Source organism: Xenopus tropicalis, chromosome 5 (assembly GCF_000004195.4).
Source record: "Xenopus tropicalis strain Nigerian chromosome 5, UCB_Xtro_10.0, whole genome shotgun sequence".
Taxonomy (NCBI): domain Eukaryota; kingdom Metazoa; phylum Chordata; class Amphibia; order Anura; family Pipidae; genus Xenopus; species Xenopus tropicalis.
The window spans coordinates 118678181-118702997 of NC_030681.2; the positions used below are offsets into that span (position 1 = coordinate 118678181).

The window sequence follows — 24817 nt, forward strand, 5'->3', positions numbered from 1 at the left end:
AATTCCCACTACAGCAACAACACACGGCAGCAATTCTGCTCCACAAAGAGTAAATAGCGCAGGGAAATGATCTCCAGTCCCCACTACAGAGACATAATCAACACAGCTGGGGAGATGCAGGCTTTGCACCACTCCATTATTTTGTAAATACTACTAAGTGCACCAATGTGTGGGGCAGCTGCCTACAGACAGCATAGGAAGAGGATGCAAATGACACATTACCTAATTACTAAGCTATACAGGTCTGTGCCAGCTGCCTGCTTATAGTGTGAGCAGCTCATCCTAAGGAGTCCCACCCAGCTATATTATTATTGTTGTCTTTTATTTATTTACTGTATGGGTTGTGTGTGGCACTCTGGGGAGATTAGTCCCCCGCAACAAATCTCCCTTGTCACGGGTGACTAATCTCCCCAAAATGCCATCCCACCGGCGAAAATGTAAATCGCCAGTGGGATGGCATACATGGTGCGGCGATTTGCCAAAATCACCTAATTTGCCTTGAGAGGAAACTTCCACAATTTGGGAAATCGCGGCGCCGCGTATGCCATCCCACTGGCAATTTACATTTTAATTAAACTTGTTATCTACAAAATCTACACACTACCATTCAGTAGATAGTTCTTGTTTATATTATTTCTACCAAAGTGCATAAGTTTGCACTTATCAACATTGAACCTCATTTTCCAGTTTGCTGCCCAGTTTTCCAATTTTGTCAAATCGCTCTGCAAAGCGGCAGCATCCTGCATGGAACCTATAGTTTTGCACAATTTTGTGTCATCAGCAAAAATAGAAACAGTACTCTCTATGCCCTCCTCCAGGTCATTAATAAACAAGTTAAAAAGCAAAGGACCAAGGACTGACCCCTGCGGTACTCCACTAACCACACTGGTCCAATTAGAAAATGTTCCATTTACCACCACTCTTTGTAATCTATCCTTCAGCCAGTTCTCTATCCAATTACAAATATTATGTTCTAGGCCAATATTCCTTAATTTGATCATTAACCTTCTGTGAGGTACTGTATCAAACGCTTTAGCAAAGTTCAAGTAGATGACATCAATGACATTGCTTGAAATTGTGTGTGCCCACATATTGAATCCAAATCCTGCATGTCTAAATAAGTATGCATCTAAATTAATTGCTTAATTAGACATGCAGGAAGTGGATTCAATATGTGGGGAGTATTAAAGGTGTGAGGAGGCAACCTCAACTTTGGGAGAAGTTTGACAGCACAGCAATGGTGATAGTGGGAAACTGCATGCAGGTATTACTTTGTTCTGATGCAGTTGAAATCATTAACTGCCTCTTCCTTTTTATGTTCAAGGACAAAAGCACGTGGTTGGTGTGTCACACAATTGCTATAACACATTATAAAGGAGGAGATTGTTGGGAAATGGCTGTCAAAACAACTCCAACCAAGACTAACTTGACGCTATAGAGCTTACATTCTATTTACAAAATGTAAAAATGTATGGGGGAAAGTCTCCACATTTGCAACTGATATTTCAACTTTAGTATCTGAAGCTATGGAGATAATGGTAATGCCTCAGATGTGCATTCTGCAACCTACTGATATTCTCTGCTTCGGCTGTACTTTGCTGCCTGTGCAAGCAGACATGACAGTGGTAACTACAACAGAATTTATTTTAATCCTATTTGAAGTGTATATCCATCAATTAAGATTATTTTATTAAATCTTTGTTGTAATATAATAATGAGAAGGGATAAATTATTATTATAAAATATTTCATTTGTAATAAACGTTTGCTAAAGCTGTAGAATAGGCTGTGACATTTAGGCTGATGCCAGATGTGGCGTAGGGCTGATATTTTCGGCAAGCGGAAAAACGCTTGGCAAAAATTCAGCCCTACGCCTGCTACTTGTGCCTGCACCGGAATGAATGAGATACGCTCGGGTGCAGGCACATGTAGCCGATATACTCATGAAAATGCAAGATAATGCAAAGTCTCGCGTTTTCATGCGTATATCGGCTACATGTGCCTGCACCCAAGCATATTCCATTCATTCGGGTGCAGGCACAAGTAGCAGGTGTAGGGCTGTATTTTCGGCAAGCAATTTTCCGCTTGCCGAAAATATCAGCCCTACGCCACGTCTGGCATCAGCCTTAATTGCTTACAGGGATTAGGCTGAGCATACAGATTCAGCCCCTGGTACATCTCTCCTTGTTGCTTTTCTCTGATTAATTGTAGATCAGTGCTGTCCAGCTTTTTTCATATGGTCCAGTTATTCACAACCAGTCCTTTAGCTTCAAGTTGCACAGCCTTGCTGTTGATAATAGTGTCTTCTAACTGATCCTTCTCTGTTTTAAAATTTTGCCCTTTAAGCTTAGTAAGGGGCCCATTTACTAAAGGTTGTGTGTTTTTTTCAAGTTTCATATCTTTTTGCATAAAATATGATTGGACATGGAAAAAAGTGCTATTTCTCTCTATTTATAATGTTTCAAAACTGCAACAAATCTGACAGTAAAAAACGCCATCTAAAAGCTGTCAAGGTCATGTAGAAGTCAATGGCAGATGCCTTTTTTGACATATGGAAGATCTTTCTTTGGGGTGTTAGAGGTTTTTGTTTTTTTATGCTTTCATTTGTGTAAACAAATTGAGTTTTCTGCATTTTTTCCAGGTTGTCTTTGCTCATACTTTTTTAAAAGGCTGTTTTAATAAATCACTTGGCATTTGTTGTTTTAGTGAAAATGCTTATTAAACCTCTAAAACTCTAAAACCACAAACATTAGAAGATTGATAAATGGGCCTCCCTGGGTTTACCTGCACTTCAGTAATTTTTTGTCTTTTGTAGAATTCATACATTTGATGACATATCAACCTATGGATAGGTTGATAGGTGGATGGCCTATGGATATACAGGTATAGGACCCATTATCCAGAATGCTCGGGACCAAGGGTATTCCGGATAAGGGTTCTTTCCGTAAGTTGGATCTCCATACATTAAGTCTACTAAAAAATCATTAAAACGTAAATTAAACCCAATAGGCTTGTTTTGCATCCAATAAGGATTACTTATATCTTAGCTGGGGTCAAGTACAAGGTACTGTTTTATTACAACAGGGAATTATTTGATTAAAATGGAATCTATGGGAGATGGGTGTTCCGTAATTCGGAGCTTTCTGGATAACGGGTTTCCGGATAACGGATCCCATACCTGTACATATATTAATCTTTCTGTGGATGTTTCTCAAGACAAAATTAAACATATACAACTACAGTAAAATATTACCATCAGCAAATTAATCCAGTCTGGGTATTTGAGAGGTTTGTAGAACTTATTGATGTATGAAATTCCCTGCTTAATATTAAAGTGACTCTATAGCCACAGCAGCAAGTAGCATCATCCTCATGCTTTTATTCTGAACCAAAATTTACAGAAAATGTACGTTCCTTATCTGCAAGGCATCTATTTTATACTAACCATTAACCATACATTTAAGGGACCGTGTCAAATTCAATATAAGTCCTTTAAATTTGCATCAGGGTTATGATGGTGGAAATATGTTACTAGAGATCTCTGGAAATGTTTGCCAAACATATATTACTTGACAATTACTTACTATGACAATGAAAGATGTGAACATTTAACAGATTTTATTTGTAATACAGCAAATGTGTGAAGGTAGCTGAGCAGCCTTTCCTGGTTATTGATAGCTGTTGCAGGAACAAAAGCCTGACAAAGCATTTCCTGAAGGACAAATAGCAAATAAGCTTTGACTTTTCCTCCCAGCAAAGACTTTACAATTTCAGCGGTGCAGGCGCCATAAGCAAAAACAGATGAGTTATTTGAGATTGGTCATTGCTTGGTTTTCACATGGTACGTAAAATGATTATTTAGTCCTTAGTAATGCTACATTAGCCTTTCCAAGAATGGCATGGCAAAATCATTTATTATTGTTTATTTATAGAGAACTAGCTAGTTACACAGAGCTGTACATCTGCATTTTGTAGGGGGTTTGAGCAGCCTGCGGAGAATCTGTGCTGTCAGCAGAGGGGGGGCAGGAAGGGTTTGAAGGGAATGGTAGAGTGAGCTAATTGGACATGGCATGGAATGCCAGATACTGTCACATGCATGAGGTAAATTAGCTAGCTACTTTAGGGATTCACTATTTTGTGTAATGAGCTGATAATTTCTCACTTTGTGAGAAATGTAACATACAAGAAAAATCTATACAAAATGTATGCCTTTGTTTTAATTAGTCCTTAGTCAAATACTTTTTCTAGTAGGATTCAGATTCTGACAAACTCACATTCAAGGCTGAATCAAATCTGAATCCTTAAAATAATGTGACTTTTTGTCACATAAACATGAAATTTGAAAATTCTTAACCATGCGTTACATATGTTCAGTATTCGGTCAAGTCTTTAGCAAAGGATTTGGGGTTCAGCTGAATCCCTACCGCTAAGCTAAATAACCTTCCATCTTTACTCCTTGAGCAAAGCACATGTGTAGTAGACTCCCTGGAGTTTTGTGTACCACTGTGCACATCAAGTAAATCAAGTTGCACACATCAATTGGTTGTTTTGAAAAACCAATATGGCAAGATTATGCCTGTATATGTGTTTATATTGTACACCTTTTTTACTTTATTCAGAGTGCTGCAGCGTGTTGTATTGCAAAATCATCAAGAAATTGGCACCCAACGATACAACAAGCGGTCGTTATAGGTCAGCATTACCAATTTGTATTTGGATTAAACAAAATGATTGACACCCTAGACTTAATATTATGTAACACACCCTCTGGAAAGAGATCAAGTGCTTTTTATAGCCATAAGCTACTGCCAGTTTGTGTCACTCTTCTTTTCACAACTGCACTCTTCTTTATTAACAATGTATATTTCTCTGTCAGCGGTGAGGTCTTCAGGGCTCACCTACCTTTGAGCCCCCTTTTAACTGAGTTGGAAACAGATGATGCGAGGTGAAGCTGTTGTACCATGTACCTGAAGGTTTTCTTGAATCTGTCTTGCAGTTGACTGAGCTCAATGTTTGACCAATCCTTCTGTGCAGCCCTTGATCATTTATTCTCTTGCTCTAGATGCTGACTTCCCCCACTGAAGAAGTAGCTTTGATAGTAGATACTTTGCCAAGAGGAATGGAAGAGTCTGATATAACAGATGCACCCTCATCCACATCTGACTGTTATATTATGACTATTGTGCTAGGCTATGTAATAGTACATCAGAGACACTAATATATAATTTATTCAGATGTGGAGTGTTGTGGACTGTTCACATCAACACCGCTATACATAATGTGTTATTTTCCTTTGTATATGTCTATTGGCTTCTACATTTAGGTGGTTAGAAATATGTTTAATTGTTTTCTATGTAGGTGCACAGCCTTGTGAATTTGTAGAAAAAAACACACTGAAATACAGGTAGAATATGTGGCATATTGCACTTTCCATTGTAAATTAGCACTGTGGTATGTTATTTAGCCATCTACCAACATTGTTTCAGAAGTCAGAACCATGAGTGCAGAAAATATAAACAGCCAGAACTGCATTTACAAATAACTTTATAAACTTTGAAAAACTGTAATTAATGTATATTGCAAAGCTACTTAATAAGAATAAGATTTTGTTAACTTAATCACTCTGGGTGAAGGAATCCTTTAGTGATAAATGGATACTTATTTTCCTTTGGCCTAGCTTCTGTAGGTGTTGGTTGCTCAGCTTGCAGTTTAAATGAGCATCACATTCATTTAATGCTTTGCTGCTACATTCCAACAGCATAGCCATCATAAGAAATGAACACGCTCATCAGCTTGCCTGCTAAATCATTATGTGCCTGCTGTATGGACTGTTTGCACAATAAGCATACAGAACAAGAACATCACTAGGACTCATGAATGAGCTGTTATATGCAGGTACCCTCATTTCTTAATGAAAGAGAATGAAAAACTTAATGGGGTTATTTCCTATACCCTGGGATGCAAGTGCAAGCCCCTTAGTGCTCAATTAAGAAACATTTGTGCCACGGGGTAAGCTTTGCTCTGCTCCTTTCATTTGGTCTTTATTTTGTGTGTGTGTGTGTTTTTTTTTCTATTATTTTGCTTAATGTTATTCAGCTATCTGGTTTCTATGGCCCAAATTACCCTAGCAACCATGAAGTGGTTTGCCTGAGAAACAGAAAGAAAGATAAATAGGAGAGGGCCTGAATAGAAATATTAATAATAAAAAGTAACAATAACCTTAAAGCTATAGCTGCACACAGGCGTGTTATTCAGGGGAAACATTTCTTTGGCTCCATGATCAACATTTTGAAATCATATGAGGTATAGTCACATTGGTTTTATAATATTTATCACATTTTAATATATGCTAATTATAGTAACTAAATGCTTTGTGGTGTCATTTGGCACCTCCTCTTTCACACATATCTACCTATATGCACTTAATATTCACTTGTGTGTTGTCCTAGATAAAGGTCCCCAGGTAGGACTGAAATATTGGAATAACTGGCGAATAAGATGGTGAAAATATATAGAGCTGGACCAGAGACCTAAAGTGTTTGTGCTCTAGGAAATGATGAACCCTAAAAGTATATACATATAAGGGATCCATTAATGACCCTGGGGGGCACAAGTGCATCCAAAAGCACTTGCTTGTAGGCAGGGTGTTGTGCCAGATGAAAATGTTGCCTCTCAGTGACAAGTGCAGTTTCTGGTGGAACAGCTATTCCTGCCATTGGGCCAACGGTAAGGACAAGGCCCCTCCTGCCACTCCATAGCTTGTGCCGCTAAATGGCACCATAGGTATAGGACAGGTATGGGAGGGTTGCGAAGGCCCTGTACCCCGCCCACCTTTCTTCAATTGAGAGCTGCCTAATGCAAACTACTATTCCCTCAGTTTGTACTGGAAGCTGTCTCAAAAACTAGAGCACACAGGCATGCACTTGCTATGAATATTATTGTTATATTGATTTATCATGGAAGGTAGTGTATGCCAGTGTAGGGGCTTTTCTCCTACTATATGGTCGTAGAGAGCCTAGTGAAGATGGCAGCATAGCATTCAGTTATACAAACAATGCCGGTTTCTATGCCCGTTTACTAGACTTTCAGTAGTTCTTTCACATACATCTGTACCGTGGCTTCATGGAAACAGCCAGTTATTATTCAGCATTGTTTGTTACTGGTGTTTCCTAGCTATAGAGATAAGTGTTCATATACATTTGTTCTGTAAGTCTGTAAGCACACAAAAGTGACATATCTTATAGTCTGTAAATAATTATACTTTCTCTCATATATGGATTTTTCATTTGCAAGACTCAATTACTGTAATTCAAGTTCAATACTGTACAATATAGGGTATGTTGTCTACGGATCTCATACCTGGCAAGGCAGCTATATCTTTTAGGCAGCCAGTGGCGTAACTAGATGTTACTGGGCGCCACAGCAAATTCAATTTAGGGCCCCAAAACATTGGTAAGCTGACCAAGCTTTTACCAAGAAATATTGAAATTGTTCATTATTTAGGGCCTAACTGGCCCCCCGCACTCCTGGGCCCCCCTGCAACTGCAGGATTTGCATTCGCTGTAGTTACACACCTATAACCAGCTATACTGAAGTAAACAATTGCACATTAAATATTTTTCAACACACTTTTGTGGCAGTGAACTCTTCTGTTTCATGGATTGTATATGATCATAACGCATTTATACAGCACCAGCAAGTTATACAGCTCTTATAGCAAACAGAGGTCTTAAAAAGAATACAGAAAAAAAGCTTACAATCTAATCAATAGTTAATGGGAGAATACCTAAACCAGGTCCTCTATTAGAAACCTACTTGGCACCTGAGGCATATACAGCTAGAATGTTTGAGATTTACTGTACTTCTAACTGTTCTTCAGCACTGTACTTAAGTATGTTGCTGCTCTAGGCCCCTGCCTGCCCTCTCCTGTTGCCAACTGGTGTGTACAGAGGACAGGTTACTTTTAAGGTGATCATGGAAGCAAGGGGTTACCCATTTCCTCTCAGCTCCACCACCAGATTTAGCAGAGAGATAGTTAAGACCCAGTGCACGGGCCCTTAGGTTCATATGAGGGTGCTGTATATCACTTTCCAGTCTACCAACACTCCTGACTTGCCTTGTAACATCTCGTTTGATTGGTTTCCTCTGGTATTCGGGCTGTATTTACCATATGGGGACCTGAGCTTAGGGCAAAAGCTTTAGTGGGACGGCCCTCTGGTGCTTATTTTATAAGTAAAACAATGCATTAAGAAATCCCCCCCATCCTGCTGGTGGATTCTTGGTGGCTCAATCCAGCGGCAGGGCTGGGGGTGGTACCTATCTCTGCTGCAATCATTGCCTGCACAGAACATTCTACACTTGCCCCAGTCACCAAGAGAGGAGGGCGGACTGAGGTATGGTGCCTAGGGTAGCACTGGACCTAAAGAGAGCCCTGTCTGATATCATGGGATTAGGTGTTTTGGCAGCTTCATGTATTCTGTGTGTGTTTCAGACTTATTTATGTACGTTTGCTTCATTGTATATTTAATGTTATTTAATGTGTGGAAGGGATATTGCTAGCACCAATTTAGATTGGTACAATTCCACTTACTGTATAGTGAAGGCTTAATTTGTTCATCGTTATGGGGTAAATGAAACTGCTGCAGGTACTGGATAGGGTGAACTGAGTGAACTTGTGTTTTTTTAAACAAACTCTACTGAATTAAGTTAGAGGACTGTGCTAGAAATGTGTGTGGAAGGCACGAGCCACTCAGTGCTTCTGGATTTATAATTGCACAGGTATAGGATCTATTATCAAGAATTCTTAGGAGTTTCTGGATAAGGGATCTTTCAATAATGTGGATTTCCATACCTTAAAGGTATTCTGTCAAGATTGCCTGTGCCAGAGTCTGCTCAGCTCTCTCCTCTCTTCCCTCTCCTGCTCCCCCTCCCATAAGAATGCTAAGAACTCATTCCCCCCCCTTAGGAATGTGGATCTGAGCCTTTCCTCATAGTCTCACAAACTGCCCATGTACAGCAGTCTTGGTCTTGGTGCAGGGGTATGGCATTATGGGAATTTTCTTTACAGGATTTCTTGTTTCCTTTTTTGTAAACATGTTCTTCAAGTATCTGACTTCCTCTCTCAGAAAGATCCTTCATTCCTGGGGCCAGAGTCTGCACAACTCTCTCGTTGCTCCCCTCTCCTGCTCCCCCCTCCCATAAGAATTCATAAAACTCACTCCCCCCACCCTTAGGAATGTGCAATCTGAGCTATAACGGCTAGATCTGCAAGCAGGAAGCTACTTAAAATGGCAGCTGCTGTCTTAAGCAAATGGAGAAAGCTTCTAGGGCTGTTTACTCAGGTATGGAAATGGTTTCTGCAGAATAAATATATTGTTCTAGGTGGCACTAATGTGGCGGATCTATTGGCAGTAAAATTCCAAAATGACTTTAAAATGTTATCTTGAACCAACAAATGTATTTTTTTAGCTGTAATATTGGTGTGTAGGTGCATTGTGCCTGAGTGTGAGCTTTCAGAAGCGCTACACATTAGAACTCCTTTCAGGTAACCTATTGTTTCTCCTACTCCCATGTACCTGGAGGAGTCCGAAGCTGGACTTGGATTTCTTACTATTGAGTGCTATTCTGATATCTACTGCTATCTTGCTCCCTTCCCATTGTGGCTTTAGGCATTTCTGTGCCAGCTAAAATACACCGTAAAACTGTCCCATGTGCTATTAGCCTCAATTAGCTTTTACAGTAAAGGATATATAGATATATACACACGGTGTGCACTTGCACTTGTAAATAATGGTACATTGACTTTTATAAACAATAACTCCAGATCCTAAATACATTATGCTGTGGGGGGCAGAAGTAGTGGCACCCAGAATACATTAAATGCAACAAGAAGCAGTGGGAACTTAAGCCCCAAATACATTAAATACAACGAAGGACAGTGATTTTTGACAGCCAAGACCTCCTTACCCTTTCAAAAAGCAGATTTTCTGAAGGCTGGAGATGATTTCAGCATTGTAAAGTTCAGAACGCGTTCACAAAATGTTTGCATTGCTAAACATGCCCCACCTAATGGTAGACATGTGAATAGCACCTAAGCAGGAGAAACCCTGTTTAGGTACTATATGACTTGGGTCATATTGAAAGTACAGGAGAAACAATAGGTTACCTGAAAGCAGTTCTAATGTGTAGTGCTGGCTCCTTCTGAAAGCTCAGACTCAGGCACAATACACTGATATGGCACCTACTCACCAATATTACTAAATATTATTAAATTTGTTGATTCAAGAATAAAATTTGAAATGGTAGAGTGAATTATTTGCTATGCAAACAGTGTAATTTAGAAATAAAAAGTACTCCACAATCCCTTTAAAGGAGAAGGAAAGGCAAAATCACTTGGGGGTTCCAAAATGTTAGGCACCCCCAAGTGACTTGAATCGCCTACCTTTTACCCCGGGCTGGTGCCCCTGTTAGGAGAGAACAGCACCAGCCCGGGGTACCTGCAGCACTTCCTCCTTCCTGTAGCGCTGCGCGCGCATGTACAGTAGAGTGAGAGGCGGAACTTTAACAGAGAAGTCGGCTTTTCACTCTACTGCGCATGCGCCTTTCGTGTAGTCGCAGCGAAACGAAGCAGGAAGGAGGAAGTGCATCGCTCCAGGTACCCCGGGCTGGTGCGGTTTTCTGCTAACAGGGGCACCAGCCCGGGGTACGAGGTAAGCGGTTAAAGTCACTTGGGGGTGCCTAACATTTTAGCACCCCCAAGTGACTAAGCCTTTCCTTCTCCTTTAAGTCTGGTATAAAATCATTTAAACATTAAATAAACCCAACAGGATTGTTTTGCAAACAATAAGGATTCATGTAGCTTATTTGCCATCAAGTACAAGGTAATGTGTTATTATTCCAGATTAAAAGGAGATCATTTTTCAAAATTAGAATTAATTGGGAAATGGCCTTTCTGTGATTTGGAGCTTTATGGATAACGGGTTTCCAGATATGGAATTCCATATCTGCATAATTCTGAATTCTTGCTGCATTTGCCTTCTGATCCAACATAGTATATTAGAGATAGCTGGAGTAGTGTGACAGGAGGGAACCCTCAATTCATTTGAGAAATTTCAGGGAAACCAATTGCTGGTTATGTTATACCCCTCTCTGTGACTGGGGGCCCAGGCAGACGTTCTTTTTTCCCAGCACAAAAACATATTTACATTTTCTCATTATTTACAGGGCAGAGGCTGAGTTGTTATAACAACTTTAGTATTAAATGTCTATATGCATGTAATCTTAACTTGTGAGTAAATGTTGTATAGGTTATGTAAACACCTTAAACTCTTTTAAACGCTCAGAATCAAACAAGCAGATTAAGTTGTTAAGGCTGCCCAGTACTCAGCACAAGGGAAGGACTGTGTGCTTTCCCTGCTGCCTGTAGCTGTTCTTGATACCATGTTAAACCTGCAAACACTGCCCTTGTTTGCCGTATCTCTTAAGAATGGGTGGAGATATTTTTCCTGTTCATTTTGGCAGGGAAAACAGTCTCTCTGACTACCAGTCATTGTGGAAAAAACTCAAAGGAAGCCATAAGAGAACAACTCTCCTTTCGGCACTGCAGGCTATTGATCCAAAGGCATCGCTTACACAGTGCCCAGGGCACCCAGCGGATGGCAGAGCCAGGCTGGATTCTTTCTCTAGAAAATGCGGGTGTTTATAGCTTTTGAAGGTCTTTGTGAACCTTTTGATGTTCACCCTGGCCAAACTGTCTATGATGTCAAACTGATGATAAAGGTAATTGTGTTTACACCAGTCTCTGATATAGAAGGTCACAGGGGGACAATCAAATTCAGATTAGAATGTTCCTAACAGATGTAATGGCAAAAAAGCATATATTATTATAGTGGAAAGTTAGATTTGTCATATTCATTTGCTTCTCTATGGGAGAATTAGCCAGCTTCAATGCTACCAGACATATGCAAAGAGAATTTATTCAGTGCCAAAATGCTACCTGTTGGGTACAGACATGTCAAACTCTTTCCATGTTTGCTAGGCTGGCACTTCTATCAGAGGTTTTACAATATCCCAGCACAGCACTGAACCTTCCCCATTGTATTACACATATTCTCTCCTACTTAAGAGTTAAACTTCAGTGTATGGGGTAATTCAAATTTAACATTTATATATACAGTATATATATTTAGAATGTCCGTTTATTAGCAACTTTTCTATTGGTCTTCATGTTTTATATTTTTTAGACATTCTTCAGCCTTTTCAATTGTATTGTTATTGTATTACTGTCTAGTTGCTAGGTTGAGTTGCTAGCAACCCGATAGCTGTTGAAATTCCAAAAATGGAAGGCTGCTGAACTGAAAGGTAAATCATTATATATGAAAAAATAAATTAACGTTGAGGAGCCCACAAGTATATAAATACATAAAGAACTATAAGAACTTTGCGAAATAGTGTTATTGTTGATTTTTTCAATTTTGAATTGAGAAAGCCAGTCGGATGACTGGTGAAATGTCTTCAAGAAAGGAAAAAAAACACAGCAAGTCCAGTTGATTTGTGTTATTACTACAGATATACCATAATCTAGATGCATGAGGCAGTGTTATTGCTCATTCACTGCACTTTAGTGTTTTTTTTCTGTCCTTTTGTGCTAAAAACAGATTTTGCCTGGATGGTCCATTCCCTGTAGTCAGAGCTGGAATAGCTCCAGTTTCCAGTGTCTTATCTGGTACAGTTATTGGCTTATACAGCCACTGTGCCTGGGAGCAGCTCAGCAGAAACAGGTGACCTAACTACTAAATAAAATGCACTCCGAGGAATAAATCTTTCAAAGCTCCCATAAGCCCTATAAGTGAATTAATTTAGTAGTTTCTGTTCAATTTCATATCTTGGGGAAACAGCTGGAAAAGTACAAGAGCAACCTGGGGAACATAGTAACATAGTAAGTTAGGTTGAAAAAAAGACACAATTCCTTCTTGACTACAAAATGGCAACCGGACCAGTCCCTGGATCTACCCAAAGCTCTGTAAAGTGGAAGAATAAACCCCTCCTCCTGTGAATCTATGCCCCTTTTAATACAGCTATCTTGCAGAAGACCTTCAGCCATTAAGCTAAATTGTTGTCTATTTTCCCTCTTCCATTTATTCTTACATAATAGTTATTAGGGGTCAATTAGAACCGCAAGTGCAGTTGCACTGCTGCATTTTTCCCCGGAAGTCAGTTGAACTATTAAAGGTACTTGCACTGCTGTGACTATTGAGGCAGGGGAACCCTGGAGATAAAGCCAGCTCCAGACCAGGCGGTTAGTCCAGGGTTACTTTTGTGTCCAGCATACCCAGTACATTTGCACCTAAAGAATCAGCTGCAGACAACACTCAATGGGGAACATCAGAAATAGTGCCAGCCAGACTTCTGTGCCCAATTGGCATAAGAATGTGCACACAGTTGGGTTCATTTTTGGAAAATTGATGCAAAGCCCTTGCAACTGCATTGACGCTGAAATTCTAAGAAAAAGCGCTGCATTGTGCTTGAAATTGCACTTTACTCACTGCGCTAGCGGACATAAATAAGCCTCTTATTAATATAAATAAAAACTGCATATACAGTGTTGAACTGGTCCACTGTGGTACTGGAAGAAATCCTGGTGGGCTCCACTGCCCTGGGTGTGTGTGGCAGGTGGGGGGTTATGGCAATGCGGTGGGCAGCATTGATTCCAGCACAGGTTTTCTGGTGGGTCCAAGGGTCTCCAGTATGACACTGTTCCTAAACTATAACTAATTAACTTTGCTACTTTAACTCTTATGCTTCTCTATATTGGTATTGCAGCATTTTTTAATGTCAATGCATCATTTTCCCAGGCATACAAGTATAATGTGTAGCCTTATTCATCTTCCCTTCCCATAGGTACAAATAGATATAAACCTTTAACCCCCCCCATCTGAAATATTATTTCATTGTTACCAATGAAACCAGAAAAAAGAATGACAGTGCCATGACATTTTTTGGGGGTTTACAGAAACAGTTATATTGAAAAATATAATTATCTGGGATGCATGAGGTTGAAAATCTGACAAAAAAAGGGAAAGCAAAATAGAAATGGAAACTTGTGTAATCACCAGTGATGAGTGAAGCTGCCCTGTTTCACTGCAGAAACATTCGCACAGCAAAGAATGCTCATTGGCTTCAATTTCATCAAAATTAAGCAGTTTTTGCTGTTTTTTTTTCCTCATGCCAAATGTTTAGAGAGATATTAGAAGCTCATGCTTCTGGCCCTTTCCTTGCTGCTATTACTGACTGCATCTGTCTGCGCCCTTCTCTGACCTGCTCTTTTTGGATTCTGCTGTTTGGCCCAAACTCAGCTGAGCTGACTGGTTGGGACTTAGCTATTATAATTGCCCTAGGGAAGGACTTGACATTACACCCTGCTGCACCCAAGAGGGTTCAACACAAAGGTAAAAGTGTCTGATACGGTGGGAAGAATGTGTTAGAGAGAAAAGAATAGGACAGGATAAGTACTTTAACTCACCAACATTTGACTCAAAAAATAGGGAACTTCATAAAGTGCAAATAGAGTTGGGTCATTCACTTTCTCTTTTCTGTTTTTATCCAAAAACACTCATCTATTTCAGGACTATTTTCATGTCCAGCTGTCGGATGACAAACAAGGCAGAAGGATTTTGGAGCTGACCTTTGCAGGGGGAGTGCTAAGAGATGAGTGGGTTCTTACTGATGTTGGGATCACTCTTTGTTCAACCATAAAATGTACTATAAAGGTAATGGGAAAAACTCATGGCCTATTTTGGGACTCTGCCATATTAACAGGATAAATAAATGTATGAAAGTATGTTATTTACTAGAGTAGTGCTGGCCAACTTGTCCCATGTAGTGGGACAATTATTTCTCATATAGCATGTTGGAGGGCTGGATTCAGTTAAAATGATGTCAAATAGAGGAGCCTCTGAGTGGCCTGGGGACCAAAAAGATAATTTCAAAGGGCCACATCTCTAGTTGGACAGCCCTGTACTAGAGAATATGTTATCAATCTGCAAGAAGCTGAATAGCATTCTACTGATTTGGGGATGAAATTCACATCTTCTGCAATATGCAAGGGGCTATGCCTCATGGTGGGGAATGGAACTGCTGTGCTGCCTTCTCAGCCTGTCAGATAATGGGAAGGTGGTGCCCTTCCAGAGGAGCACTGTCAGTGTCCTTTCACCCTGACGGTACATCTAACTTATACTGTATCTGTTATCTGTAACATGGCACCTATAATGTATATGCTGTTGCACATTAGCATTGAAAATACAGTATTTGCCCAGGGCCCCTAACAATTGATACTTTATATCAGTGCTGTCCAACTTCTACGGTGCCGAGGGCCGGAATTTCTCTAGCATACATGGTGGAGGGCCGCTTATGGAAGCCAGTTTTGACCGCTCCCCTATTTGAAACCATGCCCACTTCAAACCACACCTATTTTATCACAATGGTGGTAGCACAGCAAAATCCCAAATGCTTGGCCTTACTGTGGGGATATCAACCATCATTCATATGTGAAAGAATTATGTCATATTAAGATATACCCTTATTCCATATGCCTCCTCCTCCCCTGTGGATAGCACAGCAACCCCCACTACATAATTACACACCTTAGGGACCATTTAATGGCTATTTCCAACTGCTAACAAACTCCCACAACAAACCCCTGCCAGGTTCACCTCCCACAAGCAGAATAGGGCAAGCAGAGTATGGCACACACAGGCAGCACTCTGTCTGTCCTATGCTGTCTGTGTGTGCCATACTCTGCCTGTCCTACCCTACCTGTGTGTGCCATACTCTGCCTTCTCTATGCTGCCTCTGTGTGTCATACTCTGCCTGCCCTACCCTGCCTGTGTGTGCCATACTCTGCCTGCCCTACCCTGACTGTGTGTGCCATACTCTGCCTGCCCTACCCTGACTGTGTGTGCCATACTCTGCCTGCCTTACCCTGACTGTGTGTGCCATACTCTGCCTGCCCTACCCTTCCTGTGTGTGCCATACCCTCCCTGACCTATGCTGCCTGTGTGTGCCATACTCTGCCTACAGTACCTATGTCTGAGGTGTGAAGAAGTGAACAATGGGAGTAATTACAGTCTGAGCCTGAGGTGTGAACACTGCAGGGGGTGAACAATGCAGGTATTAAAAGGTGTGAAAAACACAGGGGATTACATTTTTAAACAATACAGAGGAATTACAGCCTGAATCTGAGGTGAGAACCATGCAGGGGGCCAGTTAATCTCAGTACTGATACCATTTAATGCTTACTCAAAGGTAAGCCATCAAAGCAGCCAGACAGGTGGGGGGCCACACAGAGGGGGGTCGTGGGCCGCCAGTTGGACAGCACTGCTTTATATATATACACCATAGTAAGAAAGGGCACACTCCAAAAAATATATCTACAAATGCCTGGGTGCCGAGTGTAGATATCGAGATATAACCATGGAAAGGACACAGCACTCACAGGACTTATGTCTATTATCCTTTATTAGTGCAAAATCGACATTTATTGCAAAGTCCTGTAAGTGCTTTATTTATATCAAAGCTGAATGTGCAAAATGCTTCTCCTCATTAATAATTCATAATATATTTTTTTTGTAGGAAGAGACAAAGCCAGCACTGTATGTATTTAATGCAGTGACCAAGGAGAGAATAGGAATATTTGGTGGAGCTTATCTTTTCACTGATAGAGTTTCCAGCCTGAAGACATTAATATCTCAGAAAAGTGGTTACCCCGTTAGCATTTACACCCTGAGGACTTGGCAAGGCACGGAAATGTATAACTGCAACTGTCTGAGTGACTACAAGTTAGATCTTGGTAGGTTGTACCTGGTGGACCCAAGCTGTACTGTGAGAAAGCTAGAGATCAACAGGCAAAAATTAAGTCCTTGAATCAAATGTTCAAAATCCCAGGCTCCTCTCTTTATTTTAAACATTTGGCAAAAATCTCACTCATGGCCAGGATATTCACAATTATATCTGCATACCAGGCACATTAAATACTCTAGTTGTGCAATTACACTTACAAATCACTTATGCATCCATATTGGAAAGTTGCTTTGAAATACATTTTCTTTCATTGTGCAGTTGTATTTGTGTAACAACAGTTTCTATCTATCTCTTACAGTTGCCTCTTTCCTTTCCCAGACTACTCATATCATTGCGGCATTGTAATGGTGGGCAGTTATCCTCCTGCCAGGACTCCAATTCCCACAAGGCTTTGCATGTTCTATGAGTAATGGGCCCGAGAAGACGCATAATAACAGAAGTGTGCAAGGCATTGTAGGAACTGGAGTGTTGGCAGGAGGAGAGACAATTTCTGATACATGGGGCCAAGTCTGGACTAAAATTGAAAAGAGACCATGGGCCCACTCTCCAAACTAGTTCTCATCTACTTTTTACTCAGTCTCTATATTTTCCTAGATTTTTTATCCTTACAAACTATAATTTATTTTTCAAACGAAGTCATAAAAGGCAGGCACTCATGTAAAAATCCATTATGATGGCCTGGGTGCAGGTTGAAGATATCCAGAGTGTAGTAAAGGTCCACACAACTCAGGGCTTAAGAAAAAATCATTTACTTTATTAGGAGGAGCCTTCTAATAAAGTAAATTATTTTTTCTTAAGCCCTGAGTTGTGCGGACCTTTACTACACTCTGGATAATTTATTATTCTATATATTTAGTTGCTTTGTTCCCATAAAAAAAAAAATAATGACCATGAATTAGGCCAAATGGCTAGAAGCAGGAGGACCCACTGACACCTGGGCCCGCCGGGAATTTTCCTGGTATCCTTGTGGGCCAGTCCGACACTGGGCCCTGGCATTTTTAAGTACACAAAAGCCTGAATAGCCCCCAAAGGCCTATAAACAGTTGCTGTCCGAGTACCGGTCTGGGCCTGCATGGGGCATATTTAATGTTAAATCCGTGGCTAGTTGATTATCAAAAGTGAAACTGCTAGCTTAACATTGGCTTTTGGCTTCCAAGTTATTTCAGCTGAACAATTAGAATTCAGTCCAATTTAAATTCTTCAAAAAAAGTACTGGGATTTGTCTAATTTCAGGATTAGGTACATCTCTAGCCTTACACTTTCCATGTATTCTAGGTGTAGCTCTCAGCATGAATGGACAATGGCTGTAAAGCAAACAGGTTGTAAATGTATGTTCCAGAGTACTGGATCTTCTTGTACCCAATGACATGCCTTAAATAAACCAGCCATCCCAATCATGCTTACATACTGAGTTGCACCCAAAATACATACAGAAAATACAGTATGCATTTTTTTGCATGATTTGGATCTGAATACTGAACTGAATACTGGTATTTGTACATACCTTAAACATATTTCTTTTTGTGTGCATTTTAGGTGCATCACTGAGAATGGATGTTTGGGACGGCTGGAAGGAATTACTTAAGGCATGTGTCACTGGGCACAAGAACAATGTCCAACGTTACTTAGCAGGAAAGCAAGAAGTGCTCAGGTATGTACATTTATTATTGCAGTCACTGTGCCCAGGATAATCAAACCTGCCCAACTGCTAGTTGAGCTACAGGAAGGCAAAAAACCTCCCCTACAGCTTCTTTAATTTGCCTCAGAGGGGGAAATTTCCTTTATGACTCCCAAAAGGGCAATCAGAATATTTTGATATATAAATATATACTGTATATAGCTAATACCCATGAATAAATATTACTAACAGAAAACTTGACCTGTCCCACTTGGCTACCAGTGAATATCATCCTTACTGGAACATCATAAGATATTATCACATCATACACATGTATGGGATCTGGTATCCAGAAACCTGTTATCCAGAAAGATCCAAAGTACAATTTGACCATCTCCCATAGACTTTATTTTAATCAATAACTCAAATTTTTAGAATGATTTTTTTCTCTGTAATAATAAAACAGTACCTTGTATTTGATCCCAACTAAAATATAATTAATCCCTATTAGATTTAATTAATTTTAATTACACTGACCATGTGGATTTTTCTGTGTTGGAAAAAAAATACCCTGCTAAAAATGAATATATATATATATATATATATATATATATATATATATATATTAAGAAGACTTCTTTTTTTGGAAAAGCTGACTTGCCTGTGCTAGGTTATGGACATGCCATATTGGCATATTGAGGAGGAGATGTGGGTGCTCTACTATTACATATGGAGTGATGGCAGTTTATCGTTTATTGCCACACTTTATGGAGGTGATATAAACTAAAGGGCAATATGACAATGGCATATATATATATATATATATATATATAGCATGAAATAATCCATGGCCGGCACACCCTTAAAATTCCAAAAAAATTTTTATTGAAAACTCATTGTTTAAAAACCAACGTTTCGGTCCTCATTAGGACCTTTATCAAGGATAAAACAACGGTGTATCATCTCACATATAAATACCCTTGCAATCTAAACAGCTGTTTAGATTGCAAGGGTATTTATATGTGAGATGATACACCGTTGTTTTATCCTTGATAAAGGTCCTAATGAGGACCGAAACGGTGGTTTTTAAACAATGAGTTTTCAATAAAAAATTTTTTTGAATTTTAAGGGTGTGCCGGCCATGGATTATTTCATGCTAAATACTCAGATTTTGGCTGTGCACCCCACAGAATACTAAAAGCCTTGGAGTGCAGACACCATCAGGACTGATATATATATATATATATATATATACACACACACACACACATATATATATATATATATATATATATATATATATATATATATATATATAATATATATATATATACATTGTTTGAATACATACATAAAACTAACTGTAACCCTGGATATTTTACCTGTCCAAGAACTCAAGGAATAAATCTGTCATCACAACATTACTCCATATAGCCTGGCAAGCATGTGTGCCTTTGCTGTGCCCTTTTTAACAACATTTCTTTTATCTTTGTTGTCCAGACACAATATCAATCCAGCCACACCTGTGCTTGGCAAAGGCAGGTACAAATACCGGCTCAGACCCCTCCCTTTACATTTATCACTTAGAAATATTTACACTCATACAACATTTAAAAATTACAGTTTGACCACAGCTCAATTTAAGATATAGCAAGATAAGTGCAACTTTAGCTAACAGTACACGGTTAAATAACAAAGACATATAAAATATGACCAATGACTGGGTTAAATTAACCAACACACCTCACCTCTGAGTTACTAGATAGGTATCAGGAATAACAGAGTAGCTAACTGCAGGCACAGGTCATGTCAATTTATAACCACATCAGAGACATTTTATAGCAAATATTTGCAGTTATCACTGCCCTAGAACATATCTCCGTCTGATGGCAAGCACCAGAAACAATGCTTGGAGATATTAGTTTAACCTGACACATAGCACAACTGATTTCAATTGGATTCATGCCATTATTATATTAGGGCAGCAAATAACCAGAGTGCTTAGCACTGTGTATTTATAGTTCTAGGGGCTTGAGTCCAGTTCTGACTAAAGATGTATTAGTGTGGAGTTTGTTTAGTCTGTATTTCCCACTGTTTGCTCATAGAGCACAAAATCTTACTAGCAGATTCATTGGCTTCTGGTTAAATTCACCCTAGTATGTGTTTGTGTGCATGTGATAGGAACTTAGATTGTAAGCTCCACTGAGCCAGGGACTAATAGGAAATCTTTCCATACCATGTCAGTACAATATAAAGTATACTAAAGCACAACAATATTAAAGGAGACATATCCTATAAAAATTAAGAATACCCCAGTGAATTATACTCCTCTAGATATAGAAGGAATGTGCTTAAAAAGTTGTGTTTCAGACTGATTTATTGAAATTCCACAAAAACCCCACTAGCCCCGCCCACCTGTTCCACTTCCTGCTGGCTGAATTTTCTGGATGAGCAGGGGAGCCGGCGGCTCTCAGTATACTGTAGGATAGGAACCAATCAGCAGCTAGGCTGACCTGATAGGGAACTGAAGCCTGTTTTTGCTTGTGTGAGTGCAGGGCTGCGATTGGCTCTCCCCCTCCTACTGTGCTTCTGGCAGGGACCGTTAGGACACGCCTACTCTTCATTTCACACTGGAAGGAGAAGTGAGAGGATCTATAGGGAGCTCCAATAAAGGGGCCATTGTTACAGAGAGGATTAATGTTTAGCTCAAAGGGAAACCAGCACCGTATATCATAATTGCCTACAAAATTAGGGTTTTCCCCATTTATCTAATATTTCTCCTTTAAAGAAGTTTGTTTTAGAATTAAAGAGGCACAAAAACCTAAATGTTTATAATTGCTGCCAATTGCTGGTCAAATAAATGAGGAATGATTTCCCTCTCTACAGGGCTATTAATTCCCTGGATTACTAAATGGCTAAAATAGCCCATTACTTACAGCCTGTGTACAGACCCACATACAAACAAATGTACATACATTCATAAACTTTTCTGAATTGAGCATTGGTAATTTATTTCCCAGTATGAGTGCTAATCACAGTCAGTGTTGGACTGGAATTTTTGGGGACCACCGAAAACCGCCCCTCAAGGGCTCCACCCATTCTGACATACCCTAACAAAACCATCACTAAATATCCATACTGACATTTTCATATGTTACTCATTTTTTATTCTTTTTCTTAAACCAGGTACCAAGAACGAGTGGCCCTTTACATTGCAGCACACTTTGGCCATCTTGAACTTGCCCAGTGGCTTTTGAATAGAGGCGTGAGGGCTGATGAAGCAGTTGGCGTTCATCCCTACAGAGAATGGTGCCACGAGACAGATCATCCAGATGTAGGGAAATGCGCCATTCACGCTGCTGCCGAAGCTGGGCAACTTCTTGTGCTGAAAGCATTTATTGCACATAATGTTTTGTGTCTGCAGTGCCAGAATCCTGTGGGTCAGACGCCACTCAAAATATGCACCTTGCAAGGACACAAGGACTGTGTTTTGTACTTGGTTATGAAAACATGGTCCCTTGTCTCTTTCCCAAACATCTCCCTTCCAATGAATATCTACATTAAAGTGAAAAAATGGCTTTTTGTGGCTCAGAAACACATCTGGAAAGTGAAGAAGAGACTCGTGGAATTCAAGACACGGGTAGGGGACACTCTGGTTGTGGATGGTTTCACAGAACCTAACATGACTTCTCGAGGGTTGCACAGGCTTCATCATGAAAATGGGGGAAAAGAGACAGATGATTCTGGAAATAAGTCGCTCTGCGTCAGTGAAAAACATGGTACCAACAAAGTTAGTCATGATACAATGAGAAATGGTAAGGGGCAGAAACTAAAGTTGCCTCCAATTCACCAAACAATAACAAATTGCACAAGAAGTAAAGACACCTCACTTGGTGACACTTTTAAAAATACTTGGACTGCTCATGTTCCTCTTCCTCCTCTTGTGAATGCTGCCAATGGCCGCCCACAGAATCTAACTGATCCACATGCTGTCATCATTCTAAACTCAAGTCTGAAATCTTTCTCAAAGCACAGTGGAAGGACACCGAGGGAAAATGCAATCTATTGCTTAGGTCTAGCCAGGTATGTTTTTATGACTGTTGGACATTATGTTATTGTTATACTCTAGGATTGGGCTCATAAGAACCTGTTGACAGATATCATAGCCAGACCATACTACATATAACAGTCTTCTGGTGTTGCCCCATTTTTCTGTGCACCCCCTTGGGCAAACCCTTGTGCAAGTCCCTATATGTAATACAGGGCGCTAAGTTTGCCCAGGAGCGGTAACCCATAGCAGCCAATAAGATATTTGCTTTTAACCAGGTGACCAGTAAATGCTACCCGCTGATTGGTTGCTATGGGTTATTGCTCCTGGGCAAACTTAGTGAATAGGACATTTGATAACATACTAAAAGTCAACTCAGTGGGGAACTATCCCTTCAAGGGCAAAGACAGATGGTGCGATTAGTTAGTGATTTTTAAAATCCTGTCCCGGCGACTGATCGCCACTGCTAAACATAGCACCGATTTGTACTACAATATCGCAGCAACTTCCATATTTTGCATGGAGATTAGTCGCTGGGACCGTGACTGGGGTTTAGTTGCATTGACTGATCGCCCCCATCTGTCTTCTCCCTATTAACCTGGGTTATTTTCCCTGTAATTTCTCTGTGCTCTGGCTTAGAATGAAGGTTCTTTAAGGCAGTAATATAATGTGCCCCAAATCTTCTCGAGGTTTATGGAATATTTACAATTAAAGAGTTTTTACTTTGCAGTTGCCCTATGATTATTACCAAATTAATGGTTCCCATGATTTTATTTTTATATAACAGACCATTCATTTTTCCCATCAATTATTCTTTTGTTTTTTTATTGTATTCATACTGTACAAATATATTTCTCTTGCAATTTTTTCTTAATATTTATTTTTCCCCAGTGAGTTTAAAGAGAAGACATGGTTGAGACAACTTGATGTTGCCAGGATGCTGGCTAAGAAATCAGTGTGCAGCTTCTGAGCAGTCACAGGGAATGGCGTGATGAGACTGCAATGCTATAGGCTACATTTATTACTTTGCTACTCTGTAACAGAAAACACAATCTCCCCATAGTCCGTAACCAGTGAGAAACCATTGCTCAGGGAAATTCAGACTCAGGGAGTCTGCTGTTGTGAATAACGTTAAGTCCATTTCATGCCATCTATAATGTCTATACATTGGCCTGGTCACCTTTATATTAACTATTAATATGATGAGACCGCTTGAAGTTGGTCCTAATGGTTTTGTTTTTTTCTACAGCAGTTCTCTAGATTGGAATTTAGTTGCTAGGGTCTGATTAAACCTAGCAACCAGGCAAGGGCTTAAATGAGTGGTATATGAACACAAGAGGGCTGGATAGAAAGACAAGCAATACCTAATAATAAAATACCCCAGATTTTGTGCATTCACCCTCCAAAACTAGTATTTCCACTGTTGCAAACGGTTTCATACAGCAAAGCATTAGTGTCTCTCCTAGATTCACCATTTCTGTTATTTATTGCAGTTTAACCAGTAATATTTTGGCCCCCGTTAGTAAACCTGTCCCAGTGTGTCTCATATATCTATGATGTGTATGCTGCTATTACTCAGGCCATACCTAAGGGTAGGTGAGCCCATAGGATTACTACCATGGATAACAGAAGCACAAAATGCTTGCTGTGAAGCTTTTCTAGAAAGCTGTTATGCTAAATATAACATTATGAATACTGCTAACATTCTATTTATATAGCACCAGCAAATTACCAGGAGTGAACTGTACCAGGCATGAGTATGAAATAATCCCTACCTATAGGCATTATATGGACTGAATAGGAGCACTGTGTGTGTGTGTTTTTAATAAAACCTTCTTACAATATGACTAAGATTCTTTATTGAATTGCTGTACCTCAGTCAGCACCATGCCAGACATCAAACAATCATAAAAGATTAACAGGGAACTAGAGACCTAAGCTCCTTTACTAACTAGGGTGAACCCCATACCATCCAGGGCCTTTGTTTACTTACACACATTCTAATTTGTTTTTAATTACCTTCTGATTTACCTTAACGTTGGCTGGAATTGGCTCTGCTAACATCGCTTCATTAACTGACTTGTTCCCAGAAGAAAAGAAGTGGTTTAAAACCTCTGCTTTCTCCTTGTTTTCGTCAACCAATTTACTTGCCTTTGATACCAAGGCTTTAACACCCTGTCTGTGGCCCTTAATCTCTGTATATTTATTATAATGCTTGCCCTGTGTGTATTTTTCTACTCTGTAAAACTGTAAAACAATTGGGGGGCGCCAGGCAGGAACCTCTCCTGCCTTCCT

At 39.9% G+C, this 24817-nt stretch overlaps 1 protein-coding gene across 1 annotated transcript; it reads left to right on the forward strand.

Annotated features, from left to right (window-relative positions):
- The first annotated feature begins 1189 nt into the window (after window positions 1-1189).
- ankub1 (ankyrin repeat and ubiquitin domain containing 1) lies at window positions 1190-24369 on the forward strand. The gene is made up of 6 exons (XM_002937094.5): window positions 1190-1264; window positions 14624-14767; window positions 16629-16845; window positions 18393-18507; window positions 21661-22557; window positions 23414-24369. The coding sequence occupies exons 1-6, from the start codon at window positions 1238-1240 to the stop codon at window positions 23490-23492; spliced, it is 1479 nt and encodes a 492-aa protein (XP_002937140.2). The 5' UTR covers window positions 1190-1237; the 3' UTR covers window positions 23493-24369.
- The last annotated feature ends 448 nt before the right edge of the window (window positions 24370-24817 follow it).

What these genes read in the sequence shown, in the direction of transcription:
- ankub1 (XM_002937094.5), top strand. Translation starts at nt 1,238, where the DNA reads ATGGTGATAGTGGGAAACTGCATGCAG. An exon ending in TGACTACAAGTTAGATCTTG is followed by an intron (nt 16,846 to 18,392) that starts GTAGGTTGTACC and finishes TGTGCATTTTAG; the next exon opens with GTGCATCACTGAGAATGGAT. An exon ending in TATTGCTTAGGTCTAGCCAG is followed by an intron (nt 22,558 to 23,413) that starts GTATGTTTTTAT and finishes ATTTTTCCCCAG; the next exon opens with TGAGTTTAAAGAGAAGACAT.